At 42.3% G+C, this 19,363-nt stretch overlaps 1 protein-coding gene across 1 annotated transcript; it reads left to right on the top strand.

Moving 5' to 3' along the window:
- The first annotated feature begins 451 nt into the window (after nt 1-451).
- On the top strand, nt 452-17,885 carry PKD2L1 (polycystin 2 like 1, transient receptor potential cation channel). The gene is made up of 15 exons (XM_009970320.3): nt 452-808; nt 4,700-4,813; nt 6,160-6,287; nt 7,442-7,698; nt 8,549-8,773; nt 9,138-9,366; nt 9,725-9,895; nt 10,615-10,796; nt 13,029-13,149; nt 13,860-13,958; nt 14,734-14,855; nt 15,207-15,324; nt 15,556-15,692; nt 16,489-16,636; nt 17,673-17,885. The coding sequence occupies exons 1-15, from the start codon at nt 514-516 to the stop codon at nt 17,883-17,885; spliced, it is 2,559 nt and encodes an 852-aa protein (XP_009968622.2). The 5' UTR covers nt 452-513.
- Nucleotides 17,886-19,363: the final 1,478 nt, after the last annotated feature.

The following is a 19,363-nucleotide window of genomic DNA, read 5'->3' as shown; positions in this document are numbered from 1 at the left end:
AGCCCCTCTCCCCAACAGCTCTTGCACAGGGTCCCACCACAGCTTCCAGCCCGCACTGCTCCCCACCGGAGCTTCACCTGGAGCTGACCTGGGCTGCAGGCAGCCTGAAGGGTCCAATTAAATCCCAGCTGCCTCCTCCCCTTCCTCCCCGCCCCAATTCAGGGGCCGTCTCCTGGCAGCCTCCTCTTCCCACGACGGGATCTGGGTCTCTTATCTCCGTTGGGAAGCAGAGAAGGTCACCTGGATATGCTGGTATTCCCAGGACTGCTGGGATAATAGGGCTGACGATGGTTCCTAACAACGGGTAGTGCCACCCCCCGATAGCTGTCACCAGCTGAGCTGGTATAAAAGAGAGGATGTGTGCTATCTCTGGGAAGCGGTTGGTGTGCCCTCTCCTGGCTGCGAAAGCAGACAAGCAGTTTGGTATTGACTGACTCTGCTATCTCACAAGTCCAGCCTGGGCAGGCAATCTTCCCAATTCCAGTTAAAAAGTTCTGCTAGCAGTGACTAGCCATGAGCTCGTCTAACCTAAGCAACAGAGCTGAGAGTCACTTTAGAGCCTCAGAGGAGCATGAACTGCAGGCAGTGGGGAAGAAAGCTTGGGACAATCCTGTTTACAATGGCTCTCCCTCTACCTCCTTGAAGATTCGAGCCATCTATAACCCAAAGGCTATCCTGGAGAATCCCTATGAGAACTTCGAAGAGGTGGGGGATCCACTACCCTACCAGGATGAGCAGGGTAAAGCTGTGGATGGGAAGACAAATCCTTTCCTCAAGTGCTGTTTCTACATCTTCAGAGGCATCCGAGGTAAAGCTCTGACATCTCACTAGAAAGGATTTGTTTGATTAGCTTGCCCTTGGGAAAAGCAATGGTATGGGGGTGGGGTGTGAGTATGGGGATGCAGAAAGTAGAAACCCCATAGTGTCTGTGTAGCCCAGGAACCTGCTCAACGTAGGCTAGCATTACTCCGGATATCGTCTTTGACTGACCTGGAAGGTCATTCCGTGTGCCTGCCTGTGGCTCCAGGGACTGTCCTACTACCTTTACTGCAATGCAAGAGGTACAGACAGACTTTGTGGTGTGCTCAGGGTCATGCAGTGAACCTGTTGGCAGAGCTCTGGACAGAGTTTAGGCATCCTGAATTCACAGGATCCATCACTCTGGTGATGGGACTATTCTGTCTTTGTGTGTGTTTTCTAGATGGAGTGGTAGTGGTCCCTGTGTTACAGTAACTTAAGTGATATAAATATTCACCAGAGAAAATCTAGCACTGACAGGACTACAAAACAGAGGATAACAGAAATGTATTAAACAAGCCTTTGCTTGAAGGCAGATGAAAGAAAGAGGTGCTATTTTCCAGTTTAAAATACAAAGGGAAATTAAATATTATGTAAACTTATTCAGAGGCAATCAAAAACCTGGTAGCAAGTTAGGTCTCATGTAAGCATACAGCCCTGGGCAATAGGATTTATTGAACAGTTTCTTATAGAAGGCATAAAGTCCTAATACTGTAAAAACAGGGAAGGCAAAGCAAAAAGCTGTATTTCTTGTGGAAATAATTTTCTTGCCAATGTATCTTTTCTTCCTGACTTGTATGGCAAGAACCTTTCTCAGAACTGTACTCTCTAACAGTATATGTGAGTGAGTAACAGTATAGCCTGGTCCTGATTTTCACAACCCCTTTATGATCAATTCTTTCTTAATTGTCATTGCAGTTACAGTCTAACACTATTAAGTCACATGGAAACCAGAGCTGAGGCTTTGGAGGTTTCTCCTGATCAAGGGACAGTGCTGGATGGGCTTGGTGCACAATTACAGGTTGCTCAGAGGCAGTATATCATTTACCTGTTTTATTCTGATATCCTTTATTATAGACATTGTTTGAGAATTAAAAGGTGAAACAAATCCATACTTTAACATCAAAATTCTATTTGTGAGATGGAAGGACTGAAATTGGAGTGTGCAAATGAAAATACCTGTCAGGACACTACAGCATTTCCTTCTATTACTCACAGCAGTGTGTCCTACTGTCAAGGGTGGTAAATATGGCTGTAGGACAAACCAGAGCTGGGAAGATGAGTTCTAAAGGCCAGTGCAGCCAGAAGAAAGAACTCTATCAGTCTCACAGAGGTGGGGGATTTTTCCTTGAAGAATTTCCATCCTTCTTTTGCATCTTTACTAGGTGCTCATTATTTTTCATTGCCTCTCCAAAAGTTGATGGTTCTTCTCCCTTTCCATTTAATCACCTTAGTGTCTCACATGGAATATGGAGGTAGTAAAGGTAAGTTGTTTAACTCAGGACAGTTTGTGGGGGTTTTTGCTTAAAAAACATTAATTGGGATTATATGTCCATGGCTGTTTTGGGCTACAATAACAAGGTACATAGTTGGCTTGTTGTGTTCTTTTCTTATCCTCACCAGCTACTGAACCAGATGACCAGTGAGTAGCTGCTGCTCCTATTGTCACTGCTCAGGACTGTTCCTCTCTAAACTGTGTTTAAGCAGTTCTGTGTCCTCTGGTTCCTGCATGCCTCCTGCCACCTCAGCTCTTTTGTGGCCAGCCTACAGACAGACTTTGGTAGGCATCTGGGTGGCATGGGGGCCAATGAGGAACACCCAGCTTCCCACTGACTTTGGAAGAGGATCTCCAGCTTTACGTGAGACAGTGAGCTAGTCACTCACATGGGTCACAAGTGTGATTTAAGAGCAGCCTTGGAACATAATGCAGAAGTTGTCATTGATTCTTACCAGTGACTTGTTATTAGCAGGAAGGCAAGAATTACAAACAAATTGCACTGATTTCCTGTTTTCTAGATTCTGGGGTTTTTTTCTTTGCTCTGCCTTGTGAGTGCTGGACAGTCATGCAAGGTGCCATAAGGAAGCCTGGACATCTTCTAGTCTTGACTCTTTCTACTCCAAATGTCATGTCCAAAACAGCGTAGGTAGTGCCAAAGGAGATGCAAACTTCATATATGAGGTAGTGTATTTTCATGGCATGTTTCCTAAAGAAACAGCTGAAACCACACCTCAACTGATTGAGCTTTACAATTACTGCATGCAGTCTGAAAGGATACTGGACCAGCCTCATGGTTCTCCAGGTATAATTTTGGGCAAGTCTCTGAACCAAGTTTTCAAGGATATTTGAATGTCCCTGAATTTAGGTGTTCCGGAGTATACTTCTATTCCCAAAGCAAAGAAAGTCTGTGCTTCTGTTCCCAACAAGTCGATAGCAGGGGTTCCCTGTCTCATGAAAACCAAATAAAGCTGTTAAAAGATTTTGATACAGTCATATCTCGAGATGAAGGGCATCATTTAAAAGTGACATGAACAGATGGGTGGGTTGTTTCCCCTTGTTTTTCTCCGTTGCGGATATTCTTGTAGATCACATGATGATCTCCTGCACTGAGTTAATCCAGATCTCCTCCAGGTTTTCATTCATATTTCTGGTCTAGCATGTCCAGAACAGGCTACCGATTTGTCTATCCAGGATCAAGGGTGGGTGCTGCAGTAGTCACTATTCTAGCTGTTGGTGCAAAAAGTTCTCTATCTGTTGAGATGCTAAAGAACTGTCAAAAGGACAGGAATAAATATGCACAGATCACTATATTGGTTTTGCCTGCTCCAAAGAAAAAAGTGCTTCATTCTCTGCCAGAGATTACTTTAAGTGCGTGGCCTTTGATCAACTTTGATCCTAGCTTGCAGGAAGATGTTTGTTGCATACTACTGGGGATGGGCATTAGGTCTGAGCAATCTTGGAGCTGCAGAAAGCAGCAAGACTATGGGTATTATTGACATGGATTACATCACTAGGCTTTCAAGTGGAAGTTCTTATCCCTTTCAACTTCAGGAGCATTTCAGAAATCACAACAGAAAGCCATTACAAAAAGAACAAAAATTACACTAATGGTATCAGGCGGTTCATCAAACCCAAAATATCAAGGCTCCTTTTAAAGGAAGTGTTTCCTCCTTTTTGATCAACCCTGCTGATGCTTAATGAGTTGCTTTCACTGTGTGAAGAAATCAGATCACTACCTGGTGCGATTGGCATAGCTGTATGGAAGTCAGCAGAGCTCCATTTGATAGAATCCTGAAGATAATTTGGCTCTAAATTTTATGCTGAAAATATTGAGTTGGGTTATTTGATTGAGTCTTATAACCTACAAGAAATCTGCAAGAGTTTTTAGGTAAGCAAGGGACAAATATGTGGGGCCTGATGGTTCAATATACACTAAAAGGACTAATAGTTTTAAAGCTAACATCAGATGTAGCTCTGCTATGGAAGTCCTATCAGAAGGTCAGCTGTTGGTACATGGATGACTGAGATGAAGTTTTATGGTATCAAGAGTACTTGTGTCAAAGACTAAATTTCTGCAAAGACTAAGCTGAAAAACAGACAGGAAAAGATCAGCCCATATGAACTCAAACAGAAAACTGGAGAGTGATTTAGCAAAGAAAGCCAGTATATTTCAGTTTTGATCAGCCCCAAATCTTTTATTCACGCTGGAATGGTTCTTTTTAGGGGTTATTTAACACATTTTTACAGCTCTTACACAAGTTTTGAAATGAAAAGTGGTTTTGCCTTGAAAATAAACAAAAATCCAACTCCCAAGAATGTTCTTTGGGAACAGAACTTCAGCTCATCACATGGCCTTTGAGAATGGCCATCAAAAGTCTTCAATTTCTTCTTTACACCCAACAGGTCTGTGGGGCACTACACTGACTGAGAACATGGCTGAAAACAGAGAGCTTTATGTGAAGACCACACTGCGAGAGCTGCTAGTATATATTGTGTTCTTGGTGGATATCTGTCTATGTAAGTATCTGTCATATCTCATAAGTGTCTTTTCTGTGTGCAACATGAGAGAAATAATGTGAAGTTTTATTATTAGAATTCCTCACTCTGTCGTAGGTGTTAAATTTATTGTACATGCACTCACTGCAGCAAGCATGTAATTAACCTACAGAATAGCTGCTGCACACAGAATTAAAAAAACTGACTGTTGCCCTAGACCTAATTGATATTGGTTACATTTAAGCAGTATTTTCTAATCCACATTATCAGTTCTAGTCACTGACTCCACAGTCCTGGGAGAATCTGCTCAGTGTCTTTTCTTAGTTTCACAGCAAATTTTCAAGACCCAGAGAGCATTCTAGAAACTTCTTGGGATCAAAGACACAGGATTCAGAGAGATTTTCCCCTCTGAGACTGGAGGGATGGCTGAGGTGATAAAGCAGATGGCAGCTCACCCTGTTGTTCTTGGGTGGATTTAATGCTTCCCTGTACTGAATGCTCATGGACTTTGTGTGGGTAGAACAATGGCTGTTTGTTTTTTGGTAAGGTTCTTTCATTATCACAAATGAGCACCTGTGGCATGAGACAGTGAAGAGGGTTATATTTCATGAACCCTATGGCAGGAGAGACAGACAGACAATACCAACCTGAGTTACTATCACACTGGCCTAGGGAGACAGTGTTTCAGTCACTCTTTCTAAAGAACCAAGACATGCACACAGACGTATGTGTGGTTGCACACTGACTCATACAGAAATGTAGAGGGGGGCAGGTCTTGAATGTCAGATGCTTTATTTTCATGATGCCCTTTCAATAGTAGGACATGTTCTTAGTGATCACCGTGATGGATGTTTTTCTGCAGGAAGGAGCACTGGAGAGGTGAAATAACATGTTTGTGGAAGTTAGAGCTTGCTCCTGTTTGAGGTTTCTTGGTAGATGAGAACTTACCGGGAGCTTTCCACTTGGGAAAATGGGGTGGTCTCTATACCTTCATGATTTTTCATCAGAACTTTAAAATGCAGATCATGGACTTTGTTCTCAGAAAGGAAAGTTTCCTCAGAAATTTTGTCTGAGGACAAAGATTGTTTCCCAGGATCTTCAGTTGCATCATCCAATGATCTTCTCTGGCTTCTAAACTCTTATAGTCTCTCAGACTAACAGTTTAAATTCTGAAACATGCAACAGATAAGTTTGTAAATCCCTAAGAAAGCAGAAAGTAATATGATTAGAGTTTCCAAGATTTCTTCTCTTGTACCTTGATCAGCTTATCTGTGATAGTATTAGCTACACAGAAAGTGAATATACAAATATATCAGGCTTCAATATTCAGGTATAAGGAAGTACCTTCCTCTTGTCTCTTCTCTTAGTGACATATGGAATGACCAGTTCCAATGCCTATTACTACACTAAAGTGATGTCTGAGCTCTTCCTGCAGACCTCTTCAGATGGCCGTGTCTCCTTCCAGACCATTGGCAGCATGGCTGACTTCTGGGTGGTAAGTACAAATCTGGCCTGGCATGGAGAACCCTGGAAATCTCAGCTAGACTGGGATATTCAGTTCCCTCTGAATGTGCTACCTACTGATTTCAGCAAGACGTTTTGCTGCCACACGCTTTTGCCATCTACTAGCAATAGTTACAATATATTTACATGTAAAATATCCACTGATTTAAATCATGATTTATCCCTCTGAGCACTGTGGCCATAATACTGGCTAGGCTGTGTTGTGTGTGTCCAGAAGAGTCCATTCCTCAGTAACTTACTAGTTAAACAGGCAGGACATAACAAAAATAAATTGTTGTGATATGATACTCATTGCACAGATAGGGAGTACCAGCCTGGAGAGGCCAAGTGATTTGCTCCAGGTTTCCTTTTAGTAGAAATGTTTTTGAATCCTATAGTCCAATGTCTTCATGCTGGTGTCTTAGTAGTAGGCTTATGCCCATTTTCATGAACAGTTGTAAGAACAGCATACGTAACCTGCCTGTAATTCATGCCTGGGCTGGTCTGATCTTTAGGTTCTTTATGAAGAAGCTGGATTGAGATTTTCACTGGCTTTTACCAAAGAGAATAAAGAGGGGAAAAGATGTCTGGGGTCTAACACATTTCTATCAAAGAACCGGTGAAGGAATAATATGAGCCACAGTGAATGCTGTTGAGATATTGCAACCACATATCTCTGTCAGTCAGCCAGGAATTGTTTATCAGTTAGATTTCTCTTTTTCTGACATATTAAAAAAGTACACTATGGCACTATTGTTTTTCCCCCATTGTTTCCAGGGCATTGGCACATGCCCTTTTCATAATTCAGACCTTGTGCCAAGGCAATTCCTTCAGACTTGTGCTGACAGAAGTGGAAGGGACAAAGAGACTTGTAGGGCTCTTGTGTCTTCATTAGCCCATCAAGGTGCAGCAACCATATTACAGGCCTTTGAGGAGTCGTCAACAACCCTGCTGCCTAGCATCTCTCCTCTACCACCAGCCCTGGTCTTTTTCCTCCTTAGCATATATCCAACACAAGCTTCTACTACTTTTCATCTTGGGGAGTAGAAAGGGGTGGGTCAGGTCTTACTATCTCAATCCCAGGCAAAGAAAATTCCTCTGATGTGTGGACTGTGAAGAAGTTGTTCTTCTCTCCCTCTCTTGAAGTATGCACAAGGCCCACTTCTGGATAATCTTTACTGGACAAAGTGGTATAACAATGAGTCCCTGGCAGCACACAGCACCCAGTCGTACATCTATTATGAGAACCTGCTGCTGGGTGTCCCGCGCATGAGACAACTGAAGGTGAAGAACAATTCCTGTGTGGTCCATGATGACTTCAAGGAGGAAATCTCAGGCTGCTATGATGTATACTCAGAAGACAAGGAGGAAAGGGTCTCCTTTGGGCTCGTTAATGGAACAGCGTAAGTACATCTTTTGCTGTTCAGGATTAGAAAACTCAGATTAGTCTCTTCTAGTTAAAATAAGATATGCTGAGCTGCAGGATGCCAGGGGGTGAGTTTCTCATATAAAGCTGAATTCCTCTTGCAATCAGAGTTAACAAATCCTTTTTTTCTGTCAATAAGGGCAAGTGTGTGTTTGCAGAACAGCACAACAGAATGAGAGGCAGAGTGGGACCTGTTGGGAAAGCCACAAAAAATCCAGTGGAAAATTAGGTAGAAATTGTTGCCTGTTTTTAAGAGGATAAGGATAAATAGAGGCCTATGGGACCAGATCTCTTGAATGGATGATGCTCTTTGCTTCCCTCCTGGATTTCAGGAGCCAGAGAGAAGGGAGTGCATCTCTTTCATCTTGAAAACCTATTATTCTATAGAAATGTGAGGTAGCTACAGTTTAATAACACTTTTCTTGCTGCATGAGTCTTGGTCTGTGATTGAGAATCCATTGTTCATAAGGAAATATGAGTGCAAGTGTGTTTTAAGCAGAAGGTTATGTGCAAAGTGGCATAAAGTGATACAGCAGATCCTGGAGTAACCTCCATGCAAACAAGACTGTGACATAGCCAACAAGCCTGCATAATTTTCCCTCCATAGTATTGCAAGACATGTTGTGTCACTGCTGGGAATCACTAGATCAGAAATCTAACAATAATGAAGAACTAATGTAGGCTCAGATCTGGAATAGGAATTAAATATCAACTCTTTAATTAAAAACTTCTATGTCCCTTGAAGATATGGTCTAGTTTCCCCTGGCTACAAGGTCATATTCAAGCTTGGGGTGGTGATGCCTTTGTTTATGGCTTGTCTGTTGCAGGTGGAGGTACCATTCTGAGGAGGAGCTGGGTGGTTCATCTCACTGGGGAAGACTAACCAGTTACAGTGGGGGAGGATACTACATAGACCTCAAGTTGACCAGAGAAGAGAGTGCTGAAGCCCTGCAAGTCTTGAAGGAGAAGTTGTGGCTCGACCGGGGGACACGAGTTGTCTTCATTGATTTCTCTGTGTATAATGCAAATATCAATCTGTTCTGTGTTCTGAGGTAAGCTGAGTCCCACTGAAAATTATTCTGTCACTTGCTTCTTCCCCAGTGCCACAGTTTCTTAAAATGCAAATATTTTCTTATGGCTCACCACAAGGGTAGGACTGAGTGGTGTCAGTAGATATTGTATGGATTAGTATGAAGACTTGGTCTTCCTGACATAAACAGTCACACTTCACCTTTCACCCATTCCTATCATATGCAGTGAAACAGCAGAGATAAGGCTGCATAAACACACACACACACAGTTCTTCCACTCCTGGTTTGGTGTATAGCTCATGATCAGGTTTGATGCCTCTCAAAATTATCTAAGAGCTTCCATCCCCCTGTTTGTAATTATCAGAGTTTTCTTATTCCCTTCAAGGTTAGTGGTTGAATTTCCAGCCACTGGTGGTGCCATTTCCTCCTGGCAAATCCGGACAGTCAAGCTTATACGATATGTCAGTGCATGGGACTTCTTCATTGTTGCCTGTGAAATTGTATTCTGTGTCTTCATCTTCTACTATATGGTGGAGGAGATTTTGGAGCTGCGTATCCACAAGCTTCAGTACTTCACCAGCATCTGGAACATCCTGGATGTGGTTGTCATTCTGGTGAGGATCCTTGTATACTTTTTGGGGGAGAGCAGTGACAGAGCCAAAATAATTGAAGGAATGGGGAAACTGGACTAGATAAGGCAAGAACTGGCCCATGTTTTGCTCTAATAGCAAGATGAACTAGCAGAGTAAATGAACATATGCTCTTCTGTAGGCTGTTAGGAGAAAATTCTTTCCTTACAGATGCCCGAAAGGCTATGAAGTCAAGGCATCATTCAGCATATTAAGACCTTATTTCCAACCCCCCCACCAGTAGACCACAGTTGTGAAGAGTGATACCAAGGATTTCTGTGACACTTTAATTTCTGTGGAAAGCATAGGTACAGTGGTCACTCCAGACTCCTTCTCTTTGCAGCTCTCCATTGTTGCTATCGGGTTTCACATCTTTCGCACTATTGAGGTGAACAGACTGTTGGGAGAGTTGCTGAAACATCCCAACGCCTACGCAGACTTTGAGTTCCTGGCATTCTGGCAGACACAGTACAACAATATGAATGCAGTCAATTTATTCTTTGCCTGGATCAAGGTATTGTAAGGGGTCTGGCAGGTATCAGGCCTCCAGTCTCAGACCTATTTCTCTAGCTAGCTTGGGGGTTGTCTCTTCCATCCCTCTGAGTGAATGAGGGTAACAGCTATATAACAGAGGATTTTCCTCAAAGTCATATGCTCTGTTTTACAGTAAATCCAGACAACTTTTCACCCTGCATTCTAAGGCCATTTATTTGGAGACAGCAGACAGGGAGATGAGGTCAGACGTTGTGGTCTAAAAGTTGTTTTAGAAAATGCTGAGTACAATGTAACTTTGTCCATCCTGTACTACTTTATTTTGAAGGATGATCTGGGAAACCATGTTTTCCTTTCATGATGGCCACCCAACAACAGGAAATGACTCATCTGTTGGCATGGAATTTGCATTTCAACCAAAGCATCTTGGAATGGTGGAAAGCCACCCTGTACTTGGGGCTCCTCGTTATCCTCAAGACATTTGCCCTAATAGCAGTCCCTCTTTATATTCTTCTTTGACACAGGGAACTATCATATATTTATGATCCCACGGGAAGATGGTGGCACATCTGGGACAAATATCCTGAATGAACACTAAGTCACCATTCCCCAAGCCTGGGTGTCTTCTCAGTACTTTGTACAACAGTGAACCTCTTGTCTTAGTAAACATGTGCACATATGAGAGAGACTGACCTAACTGATGGCTTGGCCTAACTTTGTCCCTGTTCTTTCTTCTTGCAGATATTCAAGTATATTAGCTTTAACAAAACAATGACCCAGCTCTCGTCCACACTGGCACGCTGTGCCAAGGACATCCTGGGCTTTGCCATTATGTTCTTCATTGTATTCTTTGCCTATGCCCAGCTGGGTTACCTTCTTTTTGGAACACAAGTGGAAAGCTTCAGTACCTTTGTTAAATGCATGTAAGTGTGTAAGTCAGAACCATATTTCCATCATTTTGTCAAAAGAATTTTAATTACTTTCCAACTTCTCCCTATTGCAAATCTGAATGTCAGTCAGGCACCTGTTGTATCTCATCATAATGAAGCCACAACAGTTAACAAGTTGCTCACAGTCCTCCAGCTGTGACAGCTTCATGGACAAAAGAAAGCAGTGAGAAAACTGATGGTTACAGACAGACTTCTGGTTGCCTAGTGTTTATCAGTAGGGATGTGAGTAGCTGATCCTACCAGACTTTGAGCCTCCTTGCAGCTCTACAATTCAATGGAAATCCCAGCCTTTCCATGGGAGCATGTAGTGAGAAGTTTCAGTTTGTTGAAGCCTAGACTGCTTTCCCTTGGTGTGGAGTTGTTAGGCACACCAAGGGTACTCAGCATGCAGAGTGGTTTAATGTCTTTCTGCAGAAAAGCATCATAGCTCAGCTGATAATTTAGTTTCTGTTCTGCAGGACCTTTTGTCACCTTCTCACGTGCTGTGGGTCTGTAAAAGCAGTAGAATGATGCTGTCTGACTGGCACTGAACTCTTGGCAAATTTGTGGTTTTATCCACCAGCAGATGACTTTAGGCCTAGTTAAGATAAACTCTAATTCTGGTGGTAAGAACCAAATAGCTCAAAACAAGTATTTTGAGGTAGGCTTAGTGTATTGGTTTTTTTTTTTAATAACAAAGAGGCCCAGATAGAAGCTCCAGAGTTTTAAAATTCTCTGGCTTCCAAATACAGTTGCTGATCACATTGTGTCTGCACAACAGATGCATGAAAACTTTTCTGGTTTTCATCAGATAGTGTAATTTAATTCAAACAAAGATTTGGAAGGAATACTCTTGGTTGATACACGGTTTTCACAGAGAAAAGTGGAAGTAATGCATTTATCTTATCAAGATGACAGTTTTAAACACTGAAGTGAAAAAGTCAGAAGCTTAATTTTTATATTTTGTAATAAACATATCTAATTTTGATAGGATAGCAGCTCTACTTTGTTTCTGAAAGTTGGAAGCCTTATATTAATTTTAATACAAATTCATCATGATGTTTTCTAAAATATGCTGTATAATAGTATAAATAATATGAAGAAGACCTTTTCAAAGCAAAAAAAAAAAAAAAAAATTTCTTACTAGAAGGAGGCATTTCAGCATCACTGAATTGAGACAATTTAAACCAAAGAAGAGGAAGCAATGCCATATTCCTCTTCCTTAGATCTGGGAAACATTCCTTACTTCCTAAATAGTCCAAGTGCAAGGTATCCAAAATGGAGTTTTGCATTTCTCAGACAGGATTTTCAGGCTCCAGGCTCTTGGGGTCCATTTCCCTGCACATGACTTCACAGTCTGTGACTTTCCGTCTGTCTTTTTCTTCTTTTTTTTCCTTTCTTTTCTTTTTCCTTTCATTTTTTTAATTGGAGGATATCTTTTTACAAGGATCATTTCACTGATCAGTTTCAAGAGAAGTCCCATAGAAATTGTACCAAGATACCCGAGATGGGGGATGACCGGTGGGTGGATGAACACTCACAGAAGGGGGTGTTGGGGAAGTGAGTTAAGATACACAGTCTCAGACAGTCCTTCCATCTGTGGGCCCACTCAGGCAATGCGTGATGTTGAGGGAGGTATCTGCTATAGCAACAGTTTTCACCCTGTGTTCCACAGACCTCTGGCATCCAAGTTCTGTCTTTAAGGGCTCTACAGGAGAACTGAGATAAGCAAGCTTCTGATCATAGACTTAAACTTGCTTCATTATAGGGGCTGTTAATTGCAAAAGTTTAAGAGCACTGTCCAGTATTAATGTCCTCTTCACAGTCTCATGAACTCTCTTGCAAGAGAAGGCTTCAGTGAGTTAAATTCTTTCTTTTCTAAGGGAAATTTCAGGTTGTTTTTGTGTTTTGTTTTTTTTTTTTTTTTTTTTTTTCTGTTTTTTAGCTCCTGTTTAGACCAAAACTCACTTTGGACAACCAGAAATTTGTGTGGAAACCATGTTTTACTTTCCAGCCAGCTCTTGCTCTAACCAGATCAGCTTGTTTCACTGCTGAGATAGTATGGGTACATTTAATTCACCAGTCAGAGTCACTTAGGCCCTGCTCTGGCTTGGGCCTGTGACCATCTGAGCCGCAGGAAGGTTGAGGGTTCACCTCGGGACTGTCTGATGATGTAGGATAAATGCATATGCCTTTGTGTGACCTTGTGCTCTTTCTCTCCCCTAGTTTCACCCAGTTTCGGATCATTCTCGGTGATTTTGACTACAATTCCATTGACAATGCCAACAGGGTCCTTGGTCCTATTTACTTTGTCACCTATGTGTTTTTTGTTTTTTTTGTGCTCCTGGTAAGCAAGAAAGCATTCCTTGCCCCTTTACTGACAGCAGTTTGAGATACCCCTCCTGATAATCCCTGAGTTAGGCGCAGTGCAAATGCTTGAAGAGAAAGGAAGTTTCTGCTACAATAGTTTTGCAGTGCAAGTAGACGAAAGTAGACAAAGATCATGTCATTGCAATTGGGGATCTGATGATCAGAGAGATTAAGAGCCGTACTCACATCCTTTAAGATGAAGACTAAAACTGACTCGGAATACCACTGATGTGGTAGCTGAATTCAAGGGGATCGGTCCAGCTGCTCTATAGCGGGAAGTGAGCAAAGCATGGGGCTTCTGATCATGGGGCAAAGCAAAGTCTCTGGCTTCCTAGGTAATGGATACAGAGGGGTGCTCATAATGATCAGGTTAAACACCCAGTGATAGGAATCCAAATGTAACCTAAGATCTTTCAGGACAGGCTACCAAATATGGTATTTGAGCTGGAAACAAATGTACCTTCAGCCATTCCTTCAACTGCAAGGGCCTTCTCCAGAGTGAGAAAGTACTGTGTTGCTGAAGTGGGACTTCCCTTCACCTGCTTTAATTTGCCCAAGGGGTACCCCATGTGGAAACAGATCCTTGTTTAACTAAGCCCTGAATATTTGTGCCTGTCACTTGATGCTTCAGATGTTGGAGCAGGCAAGATGCCTCATGCTTATTCAATTCTCTTCCACTTTTTCTAGAACATGTTTCTGGCCATCATCAATGACACCTACTCAGAAGTCAAAGAAGAGCTTTCAAGCCAGAAAGATGAGCTGCAGCTCTCAGACATCTTGAAGCAGGTGATGAATAGTGAAAGCTGTGCTACTTTCTAGTTAAATCCTGAAGCATTTTCTGGAAGTCCCTGACCTACATGGAATTTACTAGAGAGAAACTGTGGTTGCCAACTCCAGATCCACCTTCTTGGTGCACACAGGAGTTGCAGTTCCTTTCTGGGATAAATGAAGGTCCCAGATCCTTTGACAATGGGAAGATGAGAAAGCAAGGATTGGGGGTATCCTGTCACCTGATCATGCTGGTAGTGTTTCTGAGATACTTTTCTTCCCAGGAAAGTCTCTAGAGAAAGCTTTTTCAGTCCTTGATAGAGTGTACTTTGATCAATAAATTGGCAGGTCCTATTTTGCTAAGCTGAGCATGTTACAGTGGTACAAATCTAGTGAGTTACAACTGGATTTCACATTGACAAATTCAGAAAGGGTCCTGAAAGGTCACAACTCTTTGTGCTGTGGGACCAATATTTTTCAAAGAATAGTATTTGAGACATTATCTTAAACAGTTGATGACTGGAAGATGAGACAAATGGAGTGTCAGCTGGGGAAAAGCAGAGAGCAAACTTTGTCATGGAGACCCTGACTATCATGTTGATGTTGCTTTGAAGGTGTGATCCTAGTTTAGAGATGAGGCTCATTCAGCAGTGATGTATTTTTGCCTCTGAAAAATCTTAAAATCTCCCTGTATTATTTAGCATCTGCTCACCCATATTGTATTGTCTGCTCTGCCCTATTTTTCACCATTCTGCCTGCATGATTCCATGTCTGTTTGCATCTTTGGTAACAGAGCTACAACCGGACGCTCATGAGGCTGAAGCTGAAGAAGGAGCAGATTTCTGATGTGCAGAAAGCACTGCAGAATGGAACAAAAGAGCTGAATTTTGAAGACTTCAAGAACAGCTTGAAGGAGTAAGTGAGGTACCTTGGGGGATGCCTGCTTAGCCCTTTCTTTTGGTAATACAGGTAATTTAAATTCTCTGGTTTTCAAGACTAGGAGAGCAGTTAACTCAGATCTGGGTGATGTAAGACTCAAAAGGGAAAAAAAAAAAAAAAAAAAGGTTATAAAGGTTATACTTCCTCACATGTTTAATCTCCTGTTCTAAATAGGTTTGTGTTACTATCTCTTTCCCATTTGGGATGTTTGTGTTTGTCACTGGAAGGCGGAAACAATACAGTGATTTCAAAAGGGATGCTCCCACACTGTTAAAGCTTAACAGTGTAATTCAGTGCTTTGAGCTTTCTCTTTCTACTCTTCTGCAGACTGGGCCATGCAGACCATGAGATCACAGCAGCTTTCTCCAGGTTTGACAAAGATGGCAATCGCATCCTTGATGAAGAGGAGCAACAGCAGATGAAGCATGATCTAGAGGCAAAAACGGTAAAAAAAGGGCAAGGAAATAAACCCTTTCTTTAGTAGACATCACTCCAAAGTGACCTCAGGAATCTTTGGGCTTGTGGTATAAACTAAGCAGACAACTCGAATACAGCTCCAAGTCGGCCTGGATAGCAGCTGAGTATACCACTGCTTGTGACACAATGTGTTACTCACAGTGAAGCAGATACAAAGTTAGTATTCAGCTTCGCAGGAGTTTCTTTATCTATCTTCTAGGTTTCTCTGAATACAGAGATTGAAAATTTGGGGAAATCCTATGGTGACAACAACCTGGATGAGAAACTGACCTACATGGAAGCAAGGAGTGACCATGCCAATAAGGCCATCTGGGTCTCCAAAGAAGAGTTCCAAGTGTATGTTTGTGCTGGCAGTAGTTTAATCCCCCTGCAAATAAGGGGTCTGATTCCCTGATGTTTCTTTCCCTGATGTAACTGTTTACACTGGTGCTGAGCAATTTCAGTAAAATCTTGTCATTTTTTATCTTGCACACATGTGAATGAACAGGTCAGGAGAGAACTGGGACAGTTCTTGTAATGTAGTTTGCTTGTTCCTGTAAAAGATTGAGTTAAGAAATTTTGCTTTCTGCTTATTGAATAACCTCTGCAGCTGTCAGCTGGCCACAGACAATATGTTGTAATGTTTCAGGTCAGAAGGTAGCCTGGATAACTGAGCCAGGGGAAGTTGATACCTCTACAGAAGGTCCTGTGGGAATAACTATCCTTGATTTATAGCCTAGTTGTCCTTCACCCTCCAGGTCTGAGAATAATACTTGGCTGTTTCTTCCACAGGAGGAGCATGGGATAAATACAGCAGAGAGAATCAGGAGTTCCTGATTCTGCTACTGAGAAACACTGAGCAATCACATAGGGTCATATCAAAGGAAGAGCAGATGCAATATTTAAGAATGGGATTATATTGTGGCTGAACTGTGATCCAAACTGCTTGAGATCCATCCTAAGCAGGAACACTGATTACAGTTGAAAACAGAGTGTATCAGGGAGTTATGTCTTCAGTGGGTATGAATCAATTATCTGATATGGAGCATTCACTCCTATTTGAGGTCTGGCCCACTGTCCATAAGATGTTTGCTGCAAATCCTACTGTTCATTACAAGAAAAACTTTGCAAATGCTCTCCATGTCTTCCCCAGCCTCCTGCAACGTGTGCTGCAGCTGGAACAGTCCATAAACAGCATTGGCTCCAAGATTGATGCAGTGGTGAGTAAGCTAGATGTGCTGGAAAGAAACAAGCTGAAGAGGAAGGACCTGTTGGGCAAACCACTGGCTAATGTTAGCAAGGTTGGTAGCCCTCCATCATGCATTTGAACCAGCTTCAGGGTGGGTGACCAGCCCTGCTGTGTGGAGGGGCCTGGTATGATCTTTGCTTTTCCAATCCCTATTGACATAAGAAAAAAAGGGTTGGGCAGGGTCAGCATTTTGTACAATCAAGCCTTTCCTGTTCAGGCAAAGTGACACAAAGCCTCTTGCTTTCATGTCCCCCCAGTTAACCATGGTACCTTTAAACACAGCTTCTAGCTTATTTAAGGTCAAGCTCATTCATGTGACAGTGGATGAAATTCACTTGTCTTCAGTTGCTTTCTACCTCCTTAACCTCAGACACACAAAAAAAATATCATACTGTCCTCCCCAGCAAGAGTAGCTCATGACAGTGTTGTGGACTGTGATCTTAACAACATCTTGCCTGTGGATTATCTATTACACAGGTGAAGGTGGAAGATTGTAAGCGGTATGCCCATAGCATCTCATTGCAGAAAAGTGACTTTTGCCAAAGACGGCCTATATCCATTCAACCAGCACATTTTGGGTCTTCAGCTTTAAAGACAAAGGCAGCAAGGCATGTGGGAACAACGTCATTACCTCATGTTTTTATGGCTCCGATAATAAGAATAACCAAAGAGCACAAAATGACCTAGCTGAGTCAGAAAGAACCCTCTCTTTTACAGAGTAGTCTTGTGATCCCTTTCCATCTGAAAGAGTGTTTTGGGAGGTCCTACTTCTCATCTGAACATGTCTGAAAGCATATTTGAGTGTTTGTTTGCAATTTTCTTTGCCACTGAAGTTCTGTGAATATTTTTGTAGAGGTTGAAGAAGGATGAATGTCTACTCATTTGTCTAATGCTTGAATTTGCATTCATCAGTGTATTGCAGCAAACAGTATATTGGATATTAAATAGGCAGGCAGGCTTGTACTAATTTCTGGAAGAATGTGGGAAGATATTTAAGTATCATGCACACCTTGTCTCTCTCCTGGCGTGTTGCTAGACTTCTTGGTAGATTGCTAACATTGCAGGTCACTCTTCCTTCTGCTTCACAGGAGGAAGAACCCAGTACGGAAGAGCTGCTTCCCCAGAGCCTAGACCAGCTGGAGAAAGAAGCAGCAGAAGGTTGTGGGATGGAACACATAAAGGAAAACAACCTGAGTGGCAACTCTTCCCAAAATGGGATCTATCCCATCTTGACGAGGTCAAGTGTGCCAGGGTCTCAGGTGCCCAAGAACATCCAGCCACAGTCTGATGTGCACTTCTAGCAAACAGCCCAGTGCTCCCAGTCTGGCTCACATGGTACTAAGTCATTGTCAGTTGTTTCCCCACTGTTAGTATAATCCAGACAGCTGGACACAGACAATACCGTTGCCAGGAACTGGTGATGTGAAAAATCAGGGATGGTCTTTTCCAGTGTAATGATGTTTAATGTCACAGAGCTAGAACTCCTGCCCCCTGTATCTCTGGAGTAGGTGGAAATTTAGAATTAGGTGATGTATTAGGTTTCTGCCTCTGAACAGGCTGATGCAAAGACTTTTATCTATCATTTCCCCAAAAGGTAGAGACCCCAGAACTCTCTGAACACTTGTGTCCAGAGGGCCACATTGCAACTTGTTCCCAACACACAGAGTTGTCTGCAGGACGAAGATGTGCTTATTATGTAAACAAAGCAGAATATAAACATCAGTGTAAGATGGAAAGGAGAAATTTGGTTGTTTGTGTCTACTTGGTTACCAACAGTTTTGTTCTGTTACAGTTTGTTTCCAGAATGGTTTAGTAACTCTCTCTGTACCTTAGATTCAGATGTTGAGAACAGAGGATACTAACACCTAACTCTGGATAACTAAAGTGACACTTGACTCCCAGTGTAATTGGGAGGAGATCTGAAATATCATAAAAGGAGAAGCAGTTGTTGCTGGTAGAGTCGTAGGTCTGAATGTTAGGGAACAGACTTCTGGTTATACGGTTTCTAACACAGCTGTTGGCGTTAAGAAATCTCATGTTGTCTATTTTCACACTCCTTAAATTGCATTTCAAGGTATTTCACAAACTAGTATCATATTTATGAAGTTGTGATGCTTCTCTTTTTTTGTCAGGGAAACAATTTGGTTTGCAGTTGTGGGTGCTGACACCATTTAAGTTGAAGAATATTGTGAAAATTAGATGAATGTCAGATTTTAAACACATGCAAAATACTTCTTTTCCAGGCATTTTTCACTTTGCTGAGACTTCTCTTTCCTTGTAGTTGGTGCAGACTATTGCTGCTATTACAAGACCACTGTAAACGTACTTCAAATATCTTAATCACTGGTATTCCACAGTAGTTAATCTCAAATAGTCTCTGTAGGCCTAATGCCAACAGAAGTGTGAGTTTTACCAGACCACAGCTAACAACTCTCATTAGTGCTACACTGTTTAGTGTGCTATGCGGTGTAGTGATAGGTTTAGTGGGGACCTTGTGCACTGTCAGTTTGTATTGCCACCTTTTTAAAATGGATGTGTCACTGTGTTCTGGGGAAAGCCTCCCTGGGAATGTCAGAGGGCCCTCAGGATCAGCTCTGTCTCCAGATGACCAAGGACAGGGCTGTCACAGCTACAAGATATCATGATAAACTGAAGCAGAGGGTCATTCAGCTGCGAGAGCCTAGCAGGAGCTGTCAGATCTTGCCATCCAGCCCACAGGGAACTTGGATTTCAGATGGGAGCTGTGGATGCAGGAACTCCAGGGTCTCACAGCTCACCT

This window comes from Tyto alba, unplaced genomic scaffold (assembly GCF_018691265.1).
Source record: "Tyto alba isolate M040663 unplaced genomic scaffold, T.alba_DEE_v4.0 Super-Scaffold_1, whole genome shotgun sequence".
Taxonomy (NCBI): domain Eukaryota; kingdom Metazoa; phylum Chordata; class Aves; order Strigiformes; family Tytonidae; genus Tyto; species Tyto alba.
Note: the sequence above shows the minus strand (reverse complement) of the source record. Positions and strands in the feature narration are given on the sequence as shown.